This window comes from Panulirus ornatus, chromosome 36 (genome assembly GCF_036320965.1).
Source record: "Panulirus ornatus isolate Po-2019 chromosome 36, ASM3632096v1, whole genome shotgun sequence".
Taxonomy (NCBI): domain Eukaryota; kingdom Metazoa; phylum Arthropoda; class Malacostraca; order Decapoda; family Palinuridae; genus Panulirus; species Panulirus ornatus.
The window spans coordinates 1118135-1137906 of record NC_092259.1 but is presented as its reverse complement, the minus strand read 5'-3'; the positions used below and the strand labels follow the sequence as shown (position 1 = coordinate 1137906).

Genomic DNA, 19772 nt, shown 5'->3' with positions numbered 1-19772 from the left:
TCAAAGGATTCCATCGTGCCCTGCTACTGAACGCAACGCAGCCTTGGACCTGCAAGGTTAACATCAGGACCTCCTCCTGAAAGGGACCCTGTGGCAATTCTAAGATACAATCCCTCAAATTTCCCACCTTCAAATGTTCTAATTCAAACTGGGCTTTGAGACCCAGGCACTCTGGTTGCGCACACGAACCCAAACGAGAATGAAAAAAGAAGTGAATGACAAGAGATCTCGCGAGGCGGCCAGAGCCAAGCATTCGCCAGGGGTTCGAACCCTCTCACCACTTGTGGCAGCACGGATCTGGATCCGATATGATTAAGGACGCAGAGGCTTAACAAAATGGCATTACAGGCAATGGGATTCGAGTGTGTGAAGCGGAGGGTTAGTTACTGGCGGGTGTAGCCAGGTGTGTGTGTGTGTGTGTGTGTGTGTGTGTGTGTGAGACAGTGTACTCATCCATTAGCATACAACGGTCGAGCCTCATGTGGCTAGTCTCCACACAAAAACCAAGGGAAGCAACATCGGCCGCCGCTCGGTGGCTGGGACACTCATAGAGAGGGCCAGGATTTCGATTACAGCAGAGGGGAAAAGCGGTTCGAGTCCCCCCCCCTCCTTAAACGGTGCGTGTTGGTCGTTTTCTGAAATGCTCCCTTAAACGGTGCGTGTTCGTCGTTTTCTAAAATGCCCCCTTAAACGGTGCGTGTTGGTCGTTTTCTAAGTAACTTTATATAACACAAACGTCATCTAAGATCTGTAATAAAAGAAACAGAGCGAAAGTGAGAGAGATTACAGTAGAACGACCCATGTGAGGATGGTCCTCCTCTGCTTCTAGGTCCGTATTACATCGTTCAGACACCAGATCTTCTCGTTCAGATGTTGTATCACCTTCGCCGTCCATATAAAAATGTTCAAACATCACGAATATCGTCAAAATGTTTCGTTTTCACCCTCAAGGTCCATATGAACACGTTCGAATATACCGAATCTTGTCAAAATGTTTCATTTTCACCCTCAAGGCCCATATTAACATGTTAAACATCACGATCTATATCCAAATATTCTCTTTTCAGCTTCGAAGTTTATAATGATATGTTTCAACATCACGACCCCATGTTAAAATGTATGTTAAAAATGTTCCAACTTTCTAATTCATGTATGTAAATGCTTCTGCTCCTTAGTCTGACACACTCCAGCGGAGTTTGAATACATTCAACAGCTGAGGGAATATATATATATATATATATATATATATATATATATATATATATATATATATATATATAGGCGGGGGGCTGGAAATCCTTCCCTCTCGTTTTTAGTTTTCCTAATGAAGGAACAGAGGAGGGGGCCAAGTGAGGATATTCCCTCAAAGGCTCAGTCGTCTGTTCTTAACGCTACCTTGCTAACGCGGGAAATGGCGAATAGTATGAAAATAAAATATATATATAAGCGGGGGAGATATGGAGATTTGGTTTCTGTCAGACCTTACGGTTTAAATTCTATACCAGTAACTAAGAGTTGAGCACTTAAGGGATTTGAATTCCCTAAAACAAAGAAGCTTTGAATTCCCTAAAACAAAGAAGCTTTGAATTCCCTAAAACACAGAAGCTTTGAATTCCCTAAAACACAGAAGCTTTGAATTCCCTAAAACAAAGAAGCTTTGAATTCCCTAAAACAAAGAAGCTTTGAATTCCCTAAAACAAGGAAGCTTTGAATTCCCTAAAACAAGGAAGCTTTGAATTCCCTATAACAAAGAAGCTTTGAATTCCCTAAAACAAAGAAGCTTTGAATTCCCTAAAACAAAGAAGCTTTGAATTCCCTAAAACAAGGAAGCTTTGAATTCCTAAAACAAAGAAGCTTTGAATTCCCTAAAACGAGGAAGCTTTGAATTCCCTAAAACAAGGAAGCTTTGAATTCCCTAAAACAAGGAAGCTTTGAATTCCCTAAAACAAGGAAGCTTTGAATTCCCTAAAACAAAGAAGCTTTGAATTCCCTAAAACAAAGAAGCTTTGAATTCCCTAAAACAAAGAAGCTTTGAATTCCTAAAACAAAGAAGCTTTGAATTCCCTAAAACGAGGAAGCTTTGAATTCCCTAAAACAAGGAAGCTTTGAATTCCCTAAAACAAGGAAGCTTTGAATTCCCTAAAACAAGGAAGCTTTGAATTCCCTAAAACAAAGAAGCTTTGAATTCCCTAAAACAAGGAAGCTTTGAATTCCCTAAAACGAGGAAGCTTTGAATTCCCTAAAACAAAGAAGCTTTGAATTCCCTAAAACAAAGAAGCTTTGAATTCCCTAAAACAAAGAAGCTTTGAATTCCCTAAAACAAGGAAGCTAGCTTGACCTTACCTGTATATACAGTTTTCCCCCCCCAATATTCACGCCACAGATGCACCAATGCCTTTAGAATTTTAAGGACATTTAAAGGAAAGGGGGAAATTTAAGTCAATCGACCTTAAATGTATATACATAGTCAAATGTATATACACAGTTTCTTCTCTATATTCGCTTCACAGATGCCGTTTTGAAACGTCATGGGGAATTTAACATATTAACCTAATAGGGGAAACTGAAGCCAAAATGTAGATGACTTATTTGCAAAAAATATAATCAAAACGACTAATGATGGAAGGGCTTCACTACAGACTTTCAATTGACCAAATGATTCTTCATCACGTAGTTCTAACAGCAGGTGTAGCAAGAATTACATAATTTATCATTTACTTATCATTTATCTCTGTAGCAAGACTTACATGTTTTATCATTTACTTATCATTTATCTCGGTAGTAAGACTTACATGTTTTATCATTTACTTATCATTTATATCGGTAGTAAGACTTACATAATTTATCATTTACTTATCATTTATCTCTGTAGCAAGACTTACATGTTTTATCATTTACTTATCATTTATCTCGGTAGTAAGACTTACATAATTTATCATTTACTTATCATTTATCTCTGTAGCAAGACTTACATGTTTTATCATTTACTTATCATTTATCTCTGTAGCAAGACTTACATGTTTTATCATTTACTTATCATTTATCTCGGTAGTAAGACTTACATAATTTATCATTTACTTATCATTTATCTCTGTAGCAAGACTTACATGTTTTATCATTTACTTATCATTTATCTCGGTAGTAAGACTTACATAATTTATCATTTACTTATCTATCTCTGAAGCAAGACTTACATGATTTATCATTTACTTATCATTTATCTCTGTGGCAAGACTTACATAATTCATCATTTACTTATAATTTGTCTCTTGGATGTCGCTCGTTTACGTAAGCGCAATTACAAATTTGAACAATTACGTTATACATGTTCATTAGTATACATTCACAATCATTATAGCTAAAAAAAAAAGGGCTTTCATAAATATACACCTTCATATGTTTTTTCCCCTTGAACTCGAAGTGGAAATTATATTTAGGGCTTAATTGGTCAATCAGGCTTCAGACAATAATAGAAAGGTCAAGCCAATTAAGTTGTTACGGGTGCAATTTACTGATACTAATTCGAGTCTATTTACGAATTACAGAATCAAGAAAAAATGCATTCTTGTATTCACCATAATGGGATAAGACGAAGCAAAATGCCCACAGGAGACAAATTGGTCGAGGACATGAACATATATATAGTCCAGTGAGCGAGCACCATCACAGAACCTGTACAATGCCCTCCAACAGCAGGATTCGAACCAATACCATTGAGTCAGCGGTTCTACAGCTCCCAAACAAATGGTAGCGGTTCGAATCCTGCTTGCCTTAAGGCATCCTACGTGGTCAAGTCACCTTCTCCCTTTACAGTGACCGATATGGCACGGGCCATTTCGAGCGAAAATAAACAAAAAGAAATTGAAACTAAAGAAAAAAGGAATTAATTTGAACTTATTAGGTGTGTGGTGAGTCGAGTCTTCAAGGTTAGAGAGGTATATGAAGAGGGGATGGCCACAGAGGGAAGAGAACTTCACAATTTTTCAGTTTGAGACAAAAGGCTATAACGGTCGATCGTCAAGTGGCTGGTCCCCCCACACAGAAACCAAGGGAAGCAGCGGCGGCCACCATCATAAGCCGTAGGATCAAGGCCCCGGTGGCTGGGGCAAGTGTAAGAGGGGCTTACATGAGCGATAACCGAAGTAATACGTGTAGGAGAGAGAGAGAGAGAGAGAGAGAGAGAGAGAGAGGACCAACGTCACAGTGGACGGAGGGGAGCGGACACAAGAGAAATGGCAGCGGAAGGAAGAAGGTGCAGGACGGAAAAGGGGGATTTGGATCCCACTCTGGCTGAAAAAGGGGGAGGTGAAGGGAAGAGCCACCACAGGGAGGAGAGGACTACCTCTCACACTGGGGAGGATAAAACCCGAGTCGATATGAAGTGTCTGCTCACGCGGGTCATAAACTTCGGCACCTGTGCATCAGCCCCCGAGCTCTAGCGACGCCCGTTCTATGGGCTTCCCAGGACAGTGTGGAGGGGGTCTGGCTATACTGTCCACCTTCTGTATGTTACAGTAGGGATGACGTGTCGTACCGTGAGATCTATCAGTGGACAATGAGCGAGATTAACACAGCCAAGTAGGACGTAAGTCCCTCTCGGCAGCGCTGAATTCCTATTCCACATTCCTGTTCCAAGCTGCTGTGCAGGTCCGAGTTAAGAGAGGAACTTTATGTATTGTGAAGAACCTATAGGAATGAAGATGGGAGGGGAATTTAAGCTGAACTACAGTGGAATCGCCAGCATAAGTGTGATCAGGGGGCGGAGGTTGACGAGCAGAGGGGGTCAATTACGAAGAGATGAAAGACCGGTAAGGTCACAGAATATAATCCTTAGGGGACACCCCTTGTTGGCAGGATAAGAGGATGAAGACGCTCCTTCATCATCTACTCCAGTGATGAGCCGATGACGAGAGAGGAGGTTACCGTAGGCATCAAGGAAGAGAAAACTGCAAGGTAGTCAAAGAAGGGAAGGACCTTCGGTGTACACTAAAGCCACGCTCTATCAAAAGTCCTGAAGATGTCGAGCGTCACAGAGAAAAAAAAAAATATTTCACCCATCCCTGAAAGAGGAGGGACCAGAGCTGAGCCACGAAGAGGGTTACAGAGACACTGTGGACCACGAAGACCATACTGATGATCAGAAAGTAAGGAACGAGGCCCTAAGAACTTAAGGGGAAGTTGAGGAGAGTTTCAAATTCATGGAGACAACAGAAACGAGAGGCACAGGATTAGAACGGTCAATCTTCTTAAGGATATCCGGGATGAAAGGATGCTTTCCATGAGGAAGGGAAACTGTGTGTGTGTGTGTTTAGGAATAAAGACGAAACAGGCAAGCAAGGACGGCTAACTCAGAGGCACACACCTTGAGGCTATGAGGAAATACGTCGTGCGGATAATACGCCTCGTCCATTCCTGGCTGGGAGGGGAAAACGGAAGATCTTGTGTGGGGAGAACACACAAGAGAAATGGGATCAGTAGGAGGAGGCTGGGTAGAGATGGGAGTGGATGTGGAATCATCCACAGTAGAGTTAAGAGGAACATACACCACTGAAAAGAAAGTGACTTTACGAGTTGGACAGCTTTAGACGTGATCAGGTCAGAACTGAGAAAAAAAGATATACTGCAGAAATTATAGGAGATACTTCTGATTGAGGATTAGAGATATTTCTCTCTTGAAATATAAAAGTATACGAATACCAACACAGCAGTGGTTTCCAGGAGAATGGAAGTCGGAAAGAGATTTTGTTGGAGTTGTATAACCTTATACACCTCACATCTAATGCCTCAGGGAAGGTAGGTTTAAACCGTGATGAGTGAGATAAGGATCACATAAAAGTGGAAAGACTTTCCCAACCCAAAATGACCTTCGCTATATGGTCAGCACAGCTGGAGGCATTTCGGCCATTGGAAGAGTACTGATCCCAAGAAAAGTCAAGTAAAAAAAAACGCTAGAATTCCGAGATGAAGATGAGGGATGAACGTGGCCAGTTGGAAGTGATAATGATAAGACTATGGTAAGATAACCAATGGGATACCAAAGACAATGTCTCTACTGAGGAAGGGTTTAAGAGATGAAAAGAAGTCGAGTGTGTTAGGCGAGTGCTCGAAACGGTTAGGGACTGACTCGTGTCGAGTGTTAAATTCGCTGTTCCAGGTCGTTGAGGAAGGATAGAAGGTACTGACTTGACTGGGGGTCATCTCGTATGAGCCTAATCCATATTTGTAGAATCCATTTCCATCCCCTACATAGTGGATTTCAGCCCAGTGGGTATGAAGACAACAAATGCCTTATAGAAGGTAGTCAGATACTCGAAGGGCTGTACACAGCTAGAGGAATTGGTGGGGGGAGATGAGGAGGGAATCACAGCGACAAAAGGAAAAGAAAAACGAATTCAGGTGACTTTAGACTTCGGAGACTCAAGGTTCATGCAGCGAGCAGGAGCTGGTCTCTGCAGTACAGTAGCCGCACACACTGCCCTCAAGAACGACAAATGAGTTACAGGTAGACTGATGGTGTTTCAGAGAGGAGAGAGGTTGCGTCTGAGACAGCGAATACTGAAGAGACGGAGAGAGTTAGTGGGAAAGCAGGTTGGTCCCTGTTGCTTCATGGCAACCAATGAGGGTTACCTGGTTGCCATCCGGTCTTCCTCGACCGGCGGCGACATTCCAATTCAGAAAATTTGCGGTAGGTAAGAGAGGCACGTGAGTTGCGTGTGTGTGTGTGTGTGTGTGTGGACTGAGTTCCGGCAACCCATGTGTGGGTGGGGCATAAAGACATCCAGGGCCAGGTTGGGGAACGCGACAGCCACTGCCGTGCTTGGGGAACTGCGTGGGCGCCACTAACTCTCCTGGTACACAGGCGAGTAGTACCTCCCTGGATCAGTGGTCACTCGCCACCTTTCAGCACGACGGGGGTCACTCACGAGGACGGGCGTGGGCGTGAGTGACACCCCCCCCCCTCAACCACGACGGTGTGACCCGTGAACACGAGGGCATGAAGACCTGACCTTTGGCTAGGTCGCTTCAGCTGATCCGAGGCCAGCGATGACTGTACGTTCTACACAACAATACTGACACTTTGGGGTACCGGGATTTTAATTTCTATATCCGTTTTCTGAAACACCAAAAAAAATACAGGACCCTAACTCCGACCTGACTGTATACATAGATTAGATCCAGTGACGTTTTCAGGTTTCGCTTCGTTATAAAAAAAAATCTAATACGCTGTTGACATTTATCCGTTTTCTGTTATAAAAAACTTTATTACGTAGATGACGCTTATCCGTTTTCTGTTTTATGTCTGACTCGACTGAGGAGCAGAATAGGAATAAAACCAACCAAAGACTTTCAGAATAACGTCATCTGTGTGTCCGACTTGAACACAGCCAGAGCAAGCTCGCTTCATCCAACTAACTTCAGGTTACTTTGTCTATCGCTGTCCTGAGTTTGGTCTGAGAGAGAGAGAGAGAGAGAGAGAGAGAGAGAGAGAGAGAGAGAGAGAGAGAGAGAGAGGATGAGGAGCGACGGGTAATTTCGACCCCCTATCGTCGGTCAATTTCTCTCCTCTCATATCCCACGTAGGTGTTACCGTCCTCCGCCCTCGGGCGAGGCTACGTCACTAGGAGGATAATGGCTCGTCAAAGACCTCATCACTCCAGAGGAACTTACGTTGTCTATTCTCTTTGAAATGGCGCAGACTTGGGCCGCAGGAGCCTTTAGAATGAAGCCCTGGGTAACACCAGGACTCCCTCCTACACCCTGAAGGATCCACCGAACATGTACAATGACGTAAATCACTACGAAGCGACACCGACGTCTCACGTGACTTGCTTCTTAGGGGGAACTTTACTACGGAAGTACTTGCTGACGTAGACAGCCATCTATGTACAGTACAGCCCCTGTGGTACTTATCTACACGCCTGGAGTGGCATGTAGAGCCTCAGGAGTCGTGATCTGATCCTAATGATGCCGTCTGATCGTCTGATCAAATCCTTCGCGATGTACGTAATCTTAAATCATCTATATATAGTTTTTACGGGGCTGCTCCTCCTCTTCTTCCCGCCTGCTTACCGCGAAAGGAAAAAGTCGCCTTCGGAGAGGTTGTATCATGATTGAAAGGTTGTACAGCTGTGTTGAGGAGCGTTTCGCTCCAAGGGAGTCCATCGTTTCCCTGCTACTGGTTGTAGAGAAGCCTCTAAGCGACAAAAACCATAGAAAAAAGGGTTCTGGTGTTGTAATATATATATATATATATATATATATATATATATATATATATATATATATATATATATATATACATATATATATATATATATATATATATATATATATATATATATATATATACATATATATATATATATATATATATATATATATATATATATATATATATATATTTGGAATGGATCACTCATAAGAATATATATATGTATATATATATATATATATATATATATATATATATATATATATATATATATATATAAACCTTTACCACTATTACATGTACGCCACACGTACAATTCGAGACTGATCATAACTCTACAATTTAAGTAACAGATTATAAATACCGCAAGGGAATGTCGCATTTGAATTCGTTCCATCTGTTCCCACACACGCACACAGGGAGCAATCAACTTGTTCTAGGAATGCAGGCGCCACCGGACTGATTGTTGAGAGAGAGAGAGAGAGAGAGAGAGAGAGAGAGAGAGAGAGAGAGAGAGAGAGAGAGAGAGAGTGTGTGTGTGTGTGGAGGAAAACTGGTAAGAACGTGTGCCATGCAATCGCCACAACCATTATTTGTTTGCGACGTTGGGATATCCAGAGGAGAGAGAGAGAGAGAGAGAGAGAGAGAGAGAGAGAGAGAGAGAGAGAGTCATGGCAAGTGATAGGGTGAAAAGAGAAGAGGTTGTGAAGGTCCTGCGTAAGACGGGGTGTGGTCACACAGCCGGAGTGGAGGGGATCGCTTGGCAAGTGATGGGGTGAAAAGAGAAGAGGTTGTGAAGGTCCTGCGTAAGACGGAGTGTGGTCACACAGCCGGAGTGGAGGGGATTGCAGTCGAATTTCTTTCGTCATATGCGAGAGGAAAGTCTGTTTTATGGACGATGGATGGCATCATTTCCACGAGATGACTAATGATTCACGTATCATTACAGTTATCTGAATGAATTGGATTACACATAACTTGTGCCAGGTGTCTAAATACCAACATGGTACATTCTGGTTGCCAAAGGAAGTTTCTTTATCTTTTTAACCCAGGACGCCACACCTCCCCCCACCCCGCTACGTATCGTCACGCGCAAGCAAGGGCTACTAAAACTAAGGGAGCCAAGGGCGACACAAGCACGAAAAAAGAAAAAAAATCACTGGGTTCGAACAACGAGTTCTGGGTCAGTCCCCTTCTTTCCCCCCATGTTACGAGGCGCAGAGCATGAGCGGACGGTCTCTCTCTCTCTCTCTCTCTCTCTCTCTCTCTCTCTCTCTCTGTTACTGTATACCAAGCACCGAGAGAGAGAGAGAGAGAGTCGGTACTCGTAAGAGCCACCGTAAGACGCTCGTGTCTGACTGGGAACTGACGCCACCACACCTCATCAGGGGGGCTAGACCACCACATCAGACCAGGGGGGGCTTAGGCTACCACAGCAGATTGAGGGGCTAAACCACCACAGCAGACCAGGGGGGGCTTAGGCTACCACAGCAGACTAGGGGGGCTAGACCACCACATCAGACCAGGGGGGCTAGACCACCACATCAGACCAGGGGGGGCTTAGGCTACCACAGCAGATTGAGGGGCTAGACCACCACAGCAGACTAGGGGGGATAGACCACCACAGCAGGTTGACAGGACGTGATGCCACAGCAAAGCAGGGGCAAGACCATCGCAGAACTGGAGGGTAAACCACCACAGAACGCCACAGGAAGGACCATAACAACAGACCAGTCCACGGCAGCCACAGCAGACCAGGGGGCTGGACGGCCACAGCACACCAGGGAGCTGGACGGCCACAGCAGACCAGGGAGCTGGACGGCCACAGCAGACCAGGGAGCTGGACGGCCACAGCAGACCAGGGGGAGCTGGACGGCCACAGTAGACCAGGGGGGGCTGGACGGCCACAGCAGACCAGGGGAGCTGGACGGCCACAGCAGACCAGGGGAGCTGGACGGCCACAGCAGACCAGGGGAGCTGGACGGCCACAGCAGACCAGGGGAGCTGGACGGCCACAGCAGACCAGGGGGGCTGGAACACAACACGGAAGCGAAGAACCAGCGAGGAGGAGGAGGAGGAGGAAGAAGAGGAAGAGGAGGAGGAGGAGGAGGAAGAAGAAGAAGAGGAAGAGGAGGAGGAGGAAGAAGAGGAGGAGGAGGAGGAGGAAGAAGAAGAAGAGGAAGAGGAGGAGGAGGAAGAAGAGGAGGAGGAGGAGGAGGGAGGCAAGACGCGAGACAAGAGCGACAGCACAGCCCGCTACACAACACCGCCCACTACCACACTAAGGGCAGCGGGCCAGCAACGGGCGCGCCCACAGCACATGCCACGCGGGCCACAGCACGCCCACGCCTGTGAGTCCACGCCCTAGCCAGCGGGCCCACACCCCCGCCTACACACGCTCTACCAACATCTAGTCAAGTTAAACGTGGGAGAGGAGAACGCTTCCTAACCGGATTGCTTGCCTTTTTTCATGACCCGGCAAGTGCAGGGGGATATCTCGTGCGCCGAGGGGCACTGGGCCATGCGCGAGGTCTCCCCGACGCTCATGATGTTATCGCCGGTGGCGGCGCCCGCGGCCCCGTGCGCCAGGCCCAGGGCCAGCCATAGGCCCAGGGCCAGCACCCGCTGCTTCAGGTGGTTCCTGCTGCCCCCCGCACGGCCCCGGCCGACGCCGTCGCCCGCGCTCGACACACGCCGCGCCGCCACGCCCACCATCGCAATCTGAGGGAGGGAGAGAGGGGGAGGGTTAGTCACCAACACACACACACACACACACACACACACACACACACAGGTACACAGACCTTAATATTACGTACCTGTGAGTTGTGAGTCGAGGACATGACGTACCTGTGGGTTGTGAGTCGAGGACATGACGTACCTGTGGGTTGTGAGTCGAGGACATGACGTACCTGTGGGTTGTGAGTCGAGGACATGACGTACCTGTGGGTTGTGAGTCGAGGACATGACGTACCTGTGGGTTGTGAGTCGAGGACATGACGTACCTGTGGGTTGTGAGTCGAGGACATGACGTACCTGTGGGTTGTGAGTCGAGGACATGACGTACCTGTGGGTTGTGAGTCGAGGACATGACCCTGTGTGAGTGGGTGCGGGAGGAAAGATAACAATATACAAACTATCGTCTGAAAGAGATGAGATCATGGAAGGTAAATCAACAATGGGTTAATCATTAAGAGAAATAACGTGTAATGCATTACGATAGGCAGCAATGATCAACATGATTATCCTGATAATCCTATAATCAAAAAAGGTTATAGATACAAGCCACTTGATGGGCCACTATACCACTCCATTTATACAAACTATCATTAAAAGGATTCTAGACCAATAAGACTCATCCAGCATTATACTTACGTCTTAACTCTCAGCTGGTAACAGACCCACGAGGCTTATATGATAAAGGAGGGTTGTGTGTGTGTGTGTGTGTGTGTGTGTGTGTGTGTGTGTGCTAATGGTTAACAGATGTTAATGTAAAAAGTACAAAATAAGTTAATTATGGATAACTGATACACGAGAGAGAGAGAGAGAGAGAGAGAGAGAGAGAGAGAGAGAGAGAGAGAGAGAGAGAGAGAGCACCTAGGTACACCTTTCTCTGACAACCTCTAACTCTCCTCCCCCTCCTTGCCCCTTGGGAGCTGCGGGGCCAGCCATGGTTAGATGGCAGAAAGGTCCACTATACTCTGGGAGCGAGGCCTCTCCCCTGTCCATCCCTTCCTCTCACTTGCCGCCAGAACCTTTGAGACAAATGATAAACGCAGTGCATTTAAGAGATTTCCCTGTGTGTGTGTGGAGTACATCCTGGTGTAAAACCTCTACAACGAAAGAAATCTTCTATTTTTGTGCTATACAGGGGGCGGTCCAGTGAGTGGTTTCCACACCCAGCGAGCGACAGTATTCCATATTTTTTTTTGTCAACTATGCCCCGCAGAAGTGGACTCAGGGTGAGAGCAACAGATGGGCGAGGACGTAAGGCAAGGATACGTGTACAGGAGATCACTACAATTGGTCTAGCTGGAGTCGAGCATTGATGTAGACACAACTGAAGTGTTGACCCCACATACAACACCAGCCACATACAGCTGGGTTGTTGACCCCACATACAACACCAGCCACATACAGCTGGGTTGTTGACCTCACATACAGCTGGGCTGGGTCATAGCACACGCACGTATTTAACTTTCCAAAAGAAGGAACAGAGAAGGGGGTCAGGTGAGGATATTCCCTCTAAGGCCCAGTTCTCTGTTCTTAACGCTACCTCGCTAATGCGGGAAATGGCGAATAGTATGAAAGAAAAAAAAGATATATATATATATATATATATATATATATATATATATATATATATATATATATATATATATATATATAACGTTAAATAACAGAAGGGAAGTCTAACTTTCACGCGAATAACAAATCGTAGCAATATGCAGATAAACTCGACATCAAATAAAAGAGATTACGTAATCATAGATACATTATTTATCAAATTTACGTCAAATTCATATTCTTAACAGAAAGAAAACAAGTTCAAATTCATGGGTCTCTTTTAAAGAACCTCAACGAAAATTGTAAACTGCACTGAAGTTTGTTTAATATCAATGGTTTATTATCAACAGAGAGGCAGCGAGGTGAGAGACCACCGCTGACCACGCGAGGCAACAGGTCAAAGGTTACGCTATCATACCACAGATAAGAAAACCTGACGTGTTCAAAGGTCGTATCCCTCTCCTCCTCAAGGGATTAAACCAGTCTGAAATGACGACCTCCCCTCCTCCTCCTCCTCCTCCTCCCCACATTTACCCCCTCACCCCCACGACCTGACTGACCATGGGTGCAAGGGTGACTGACTGACTGGCTGGATGACTGGCTGGATGACTGGATGAATGGCTGGCTGAGTGACTGGCTGGCGGAATGAGTGGTTGACTGCCTGGATGACTGGCTGAGTAACTGGCTGACTGGATGGAGGACTAGTTGGCTGAATGAATATGGCTGGATGACTGGATGGATGACTGGATGACTGGCTGAATGACTGATTGGCTGACTGGATGTATGACAATCGCCCAGGAGAGAGGTTAGAACAGTAGAACAGTTACAGGTGCTGGGCCAACCTCATCCCTACCTCATCATCATTCCCTCACTTTCACCCCTCACCTTCACCCTCATGTTCTCCCCCACTCATCCCCCTCCTCATCATCATCCCTCACCTTCACTCACATGTTCTCCCCACTCATCCCCCTCCTCCTCATCATCCCTCACCGTCATGTTCACCCCCACTCATCCCCCTCCTCCTCATCATCCCTCACCCTCACCCTAATGTTCTCCCCCACTCATCCCCCTCCTCCTCATCATCATCCCTCACCTTCACCCTCATGTTCTCCCCCACTCATCCCCCTCCTCCTCATCCCTCACCTTCACCCTCATGTTCTCCCCCACTCATCCCCCTCCTCCTCATCATCCCTCACCTTCACCCTCATGTTCTCCCCCACACGTCCCCCTCCTCGTCATCATCCCTCACCTTCACCCTCATGTTCTCCCCCACTCATCCCCCTTCTCCTCATCATCATCCCTCACCTTCACCCCCATGTTCTCCCCCACTCGTCCCCCTCCTCCTCATCATCCCTCACCTTCACCCACATGTTCTCCCCCACTCGTCCCCCTCCTCCTCATCATCCCTCATCTTCACCCCCATGTTCTCCCTCACTCGTCCCCCTCCTCATCATCATCCCCCACCTTCACCCTCATGTTCTCCCCCACTCATCCCCCCTCCTCCTCATCATCATCCCTCACCTTCACCCCCATGTTCTCCCCCACTCGTCCCCCTCCTCCTCATCATCCCTCACCTTCACCCACATGTTCCTCCTATACACCATTTTCCTACAGCCTCTCCCCTTCCCCCATACCATTTCCCCCTGCTTGATTAACACCCCCTCCCCTCTTCCCCCCCCATACTATTTCCCTAGTCTCCCTTCCCCCTCTCATTATTTCCCCCTACTTGATTAACATTTCTCCCTCCATCTCCCCCTCCATACAACCTCACTCAATCGTCAACAATGACTATCTCATTTTTCCCCCTTTTGCCTCATATTTCCCCCCCTCCACGCCATTTCCCCCTCATTAATCAGCCACAATCCTTCCATCTTTTTCCTCCCACTCAATTCCCCCTCATTAATCAGCCACAATCCTTCCATCTTTCCCCCCCACTCAATTCCCCTTCATTAATCAGCCACAATCCTTCCATCTTTCCCCCCAACTCAATTCCCCCTCATCAATCAGCCACAATCCTTCCATCTTTTTCCCCCCACTCAATTCCCCTTCATTAATCAGCCACAATCCTTCCATCTTTTCCCCCCCACTCAATTCCCCCTCATCAATCAGCCACAATCCTTCCATCTTTTTCCCCCCACTCAATTCCCCTTCATTAATCAGCCACAATCCTTCCATCTTTTTCCCCCCACTCAATTCCCCTTCATTAATTAGCCACAATCCTTCCATCTTTTCCCCCCCACTCAATTCCCCTTCATTAATCAGCCACAATCCTTCCATCTTTTTCCCCCCACTCAATTCCCCCTCATTAATCAGCCACAATCCTTCCATCTTTTTCCCCCCACTCAATTCCCCTTCATTAATCAGCCACAATCCTTCCATCTTATTCCCCTCACTCAATTCCCCTTCATTAATCAGCCACAATCCTTCCATCTTTTCCCCCCCACTCAATTCCCCTTCATTAATCAGCCACAATAATTCCATCTTTCCCCCCCCCACTCAATTCCCCTTCATTAATCAGCCACAATCCTTCCATCTTATTCATCCATATTTCCCAAACAAAACTTTTGTAATCATACCAAAAGAAAAAAAAAAACCTAAAAAAAGCGAAAAAAAAAAATGCCTAGTTGAAAAAAATATTCCACAATGATTCGTTCGGTGTCCCAGAACGTATCATTATTGTGATCGAGGAAATAATCTCTCACAGAAATATTCTTGATCTGTTTGTATCTATCTCCCCCTGGAGATAGGGGGAGATCTCCTCCTGCCCCTCATTCTCCCCGGTCTCCTCCTGCCTCTCTTTCTCCCCGGTCTCCTCCTGCCTCTCATTCTCCCCGGTCTCCTCCTGCCTCTCATTCTCCCCGGTCTCCTCCTGCCTCTCATTCTCCCCGGTCTCCCCCTGCCTCTCATTCTCCCCGGTCTCCTCCTGCCTCTCATTCTCCCCGGTCTCCCCCTGCCTCTCATTCTCACCGGTCTCCTCCTGCCTCTCATTCTCCCCGGTCTCCTCCTGCCTCTCATTCCCCCCGGTCTCCTCCTGCCTCTCATTCTCCCCGGTCTCCTCCTGCCTCTCATTCTCCCCGGTCTCCTCCTGCCTCTCATTCTCACCGGTCTCTCCCCCTGCCTCTCATTCTCCCCGGTCTCCTCCTGCCTCTCATTCTCCCCGGTCTCTTCCTGCCTCTCATTCTCCCCGGTCTCCTCCTGCCTCTCATTCTCCCCGGTCTCCTCATGCCTCTCATTCTCCCCGGTCTCCTCCTGCCTCTCATTCTCCCCGGTCTCCTCATGCCTCTCATTCTCCCCGATCTCCCCCTGCCTCTCATTCACCCCGGTCTCCTCCTGCCTCTCATTCTCCACGGTCTCCTCCTGCCTCTCATTCTCCACGGTCTCCTCCTGCCTCTCTGTCTCCCCGGTCTCCTCCTGCCTCTCATTCTCCCCGGTCTCCTCCTGCCTCTCATTCTCACCGGTCTCCTCCTGCCTCTCATTCTCCCCGGTCTCTCCCCCTGCCTCTCATTCTCCCCGGTCTCCTCCTGTCTCTCAATCTCCCCAGACTCCTCCTGCCTCTCATTCTCCCCGGTCTCCTCCTGCCTCTCATTCTCCCCGGTCTCCTCCTGCTTCTCATTCTCCCCGGTCTCCTCCTGCCTCTCATTCTTCCCGATCTCCCCCTGCCTCTCATTCTTCCCGATCTCCCCCTGCCTCTCATTCACCCCGGTCTCCTCCTGCCTCTCATTCTCCCCGGTCTCCTCCTGCCTCTCATTCTCCCCGGTCTCCTCCTGCCTCTCATTCTCCCCGGTCTCCTCCTGCCTCTCATTCTCCCCGGTCTCCTCCTGCCTCTCATTCTCCCCGGTCTCCTCCTGCCTCTCACTGTTCCCGGTCTCCTCCTGCCTCTCATTCTCCCCGATCTCCCCCTGCCTCTCATTCACCCCGGTCTCCTCCTGCCTCTCTGTCTCCCCGGTCTCCTCCTGCCTCTCATTCTCCCCGGTCTCCTCCTGCCTCTCACTGTTCCCGGTCTCCTCCTGCCTCTCTGTCTCCCCCTGCCTCTCATTCTCCCCGGTCTCCTCCTGCCCCTCACTGTTCCCGGTCTCCTCCTGCCTCTCATTCTCCCCGATCTCCTCATGCCTCTCATTCTCCCCGATCTCCCCCTGCCTCTCATTCACCCCGGTCTCCTCCTGCCTCTCATTCTCCCCGGTCTCCTCCTGTCTCTCATTCTCCCCGGTCTCCCCCTGCCTCTCATTCACCCCGGTCTCCTCCTGCCTCTCATTCTCCCCGGTCTCCTCCTGCCCCTCTGTCTCCCCGGTCTTCTCCTGCCTCTCATTCACCCCGGTCTCCTCCTGCCTCTCATTCTCCCCGATCTCCCCCTGCCTCTCATTCACCCCGGTCTCCTCCTGCCTCTCATTCTCCCCGGTCTCCTCATGCCTCTCATTCTCCCCGGTCTCCCCCTGCCTCTCATTCACCCCGGTCTCCTCCTGCCTCTCTGTGTCCCCGGTCTCTTCCTGTCTCTCATATTCTCCAATATTCCCCTGCCTCCCTCAAGTCTCCCTTCCTCCCCTCCTTCCTTTTCTCCCCCTGCCTCCCCCTCCTTCCTTGGCTCCCCCTGCCTCCCACTAACGCCTGCCTCACGCTGCTCAGGGAAGGTGATAAGTCTCCCCTGCCACTGGTCCTGTGGCAGGGGAGAGGGAGGGAGGGAGGGGTGGAGCAGGCAGGGGCGATTGGCAGAGGGTGAGGGGGAGGTTAGCAAGGGGCTGGGAAGGCTGGCGGGGAGATGTTAGCGGGGTGTGGGAGGAAGGTTGGTAGGGGTGGGGGAAGGTTGGTAGGGGTGGGGGAAGGTTGGTAGGGGCGGGGGAAGGTTGGTAGGGGTGGGGGAAGGTTGGTAGGGGTGGGGGAAGGTTGGTAGGGGTGGGGGAAGGTTGGTCAAGGTGGGGGAAGGTTGGTAGGGGTGGGGGAAGGTTGGTAGGGGTGGGGGAAGGTTGGTAGGGGTGGGGGAAGGTTGGTAGGGGTGGGGGAAGGTTGGTAGGGGTGGGGGAAGGTTGGTAGGGGTGGGGGAAGGTTGGTCAGGGTGGGGGAAGGTTGGTAGGGGTGGGGGAAGGTTGGTAGGGGTGGGGGAAGGTTGGTAGGGGTGGGAGGGTAGGGGTGGGGGAAGGTTGGTAGGGGTGGGGGAAGGTTGCTAGGGGTGGGGGAAGGTTGGTCAGGGTGGGGGAAGGTTGGTAGGGGTGGGGGAAGGTTTTCGGGGGTGGGGGAAGGGGAAGTTGACAGGGGTGGCTGCTAGGTGTAGGGGAGGTTGTCAGAAGATGGCAAAGTTGGAAGGGGATATGTTGGCAGGGGACGAGGGAGTCTGTCAGGGTGTGGGTGAAAGTGAATAGAGAGAAATCAATATTTTCATTACCATAGACCCATACATATATATATATAAATATATATATATATATATATATATATATATATATATATATATATATATATATATATATATATATTTCCCTGGAATTAGGTAATTTTTCCTCTTTCGAACACACAACCAATATCGAGTAAACACTTACTTTTTTTTAAACACCACAAAAAATTCTCTTACATAAATCCGGAATGTTTGAAAGAAATAAAAAGCGAAAAAAAAGAAATCTATATAAAATCTGCGAACTGGCATCCTCTGCAGCTTATGGCAACGCCATCTGTTGATCCGATTCCAAAACATTTTGCTTGGCTTAAGTTATCACGCAGCTGTTTTTATTCTCATTCATCACATACCCACAACTTTCCATCCTGAGTATACACATATATTTCCTTTTTTTTTTTCTTCTCATATTTGATCGCCTTCTCCCGCGCTAGCGCTAGGAATACACAATATATTACTTTGTGCAGAGTAATATGTACTGTGTACTCAAAGGGGTTGTACATGTTACAGTACTTGAAGGTCTAGTACATGTTATACTGAGTACAGTGAAAGATGTATACTGAGAGGATAGTATACCTGCTATACAGCTTGGTGACGTCAATACCCGCTATACAGCTTGGTGACGTCAATACCTGCTATACAGCTTGTGATGTCAATACCCGCTATACAGCTTGGTGACGTCAATACCTGCTATACTGCTTGGTGACGTCAATACCCGCTATACAGCTTGGTGACGTCAATACCTGCTATACAGCTTGGTGACGTCAGTACCTGCTATACAGTTTGGTGACGTCAATACCTGCTATACAGTCTGGTGACTTCAGTACCCGCTATACAGCTTGGTGACGTCAGTACCTGCTATACAGTTTGGTGAAGTCAATACCTGCTATACAGCTTGGTGACGTCAATACCTGCTATACAGCTTGGTGACGTCAGTACCTGCTATACAGCTTGGTGACGTCAGTACCTGCTATACAGCTTGGTGACGTCAGTACCTGCTATACAGTTTGGTGACGTCAATACCTGCTATACAGTCTGGTGACATCAGTACCCGCTATATAGTCTGGTGACTTCAGTACCCGCTATACAGCTTGGTGACGTCAGTAGCTGCTATACAGTTTGGTGACGTCAATACCTGCTATACAGCTTGGTGATGTCAATACCCGCTATACAGCTTGGTGACGTCAATACCTGCTATACAGCTTGTGATGTCAATACCCGCTATACAGCTTGGTGACGTCAATACTTGCTATACAGCTTGGTGACGTCAGTACCCGCTATACAGCTTGGTGACGTCAATACCTGCTATACAGCTTGGTGACGTCAGTACCTGTTATACAGTTTGGTGACGTCAATACCTGCTATACAGTCTGGTGACTTCAGTACCCGCTATACAGCTTGGTGACGTCAGTACCTGCTATACAGCTTGGTGACGTCAATACCTGCTATACAGCTTGGTGACGTCAATACCTGCTATACAGCTATCCTGGGCTATACAGCGGTCATGAAGGCAGGAATCAATAGCCAAGTGTATCGGAATTCCGCCAACATCGGCAGCTCCTGTTGAGGGTCACCTGTGTCTGTGACGTCACAACAGGTGTGGCAACACTGTGACACACACACACACACACACACACATCACACACATACGTCACACAGGTGTGGAAACGCTGTGGAACACACACACACACACATCTGTGTTGTGACGTCACAACAGGTGTGGCAACGCTGTAGGACACAAACACACACACACACACACACACACACATAACACACACACATCTGTGCTGTGACGTCACACAGGTGTGGCAACGCTGTAGGACACAAACATACACACATCTGTTCTCTGACGTCAGAACAGGTGTTGTGACATCATGTACACACGTGTGTGTT

At 47.9% G+C, this 19772-nt stretch overlaps 1 protein-coding gene across 6 annotated transcripts in view; it reads right to left on the bottom strand.

Moving 5' to 3' along the window:
* The window catches only part of LOC139760247 (uncharacterized), a 753913-nt gene that overhangs the window by 94231 nt on the left and 639910 nt on the right, over window positions 1–19772 (bottom strand). For 5 of the 6 annotated variants that reach the window (XM_071683168.1, XM_071683167.1, XM_071683169.1 and 2 more), the window contains one exon: window positions 10663–10933. In XM_071683168.1, coding sequence (XP_071539269.1) covers window positions 10663–10927 — 265 coding nt within the window. In that variant the 5' untranslated portion in view covers window positions 10928–10933. The remainder of the gene's footprint in view (window positions 1–10662; window positions 10934–19772) is intronic. The other variant, XM_071683166.1, reaches the window with a different exon arrangement.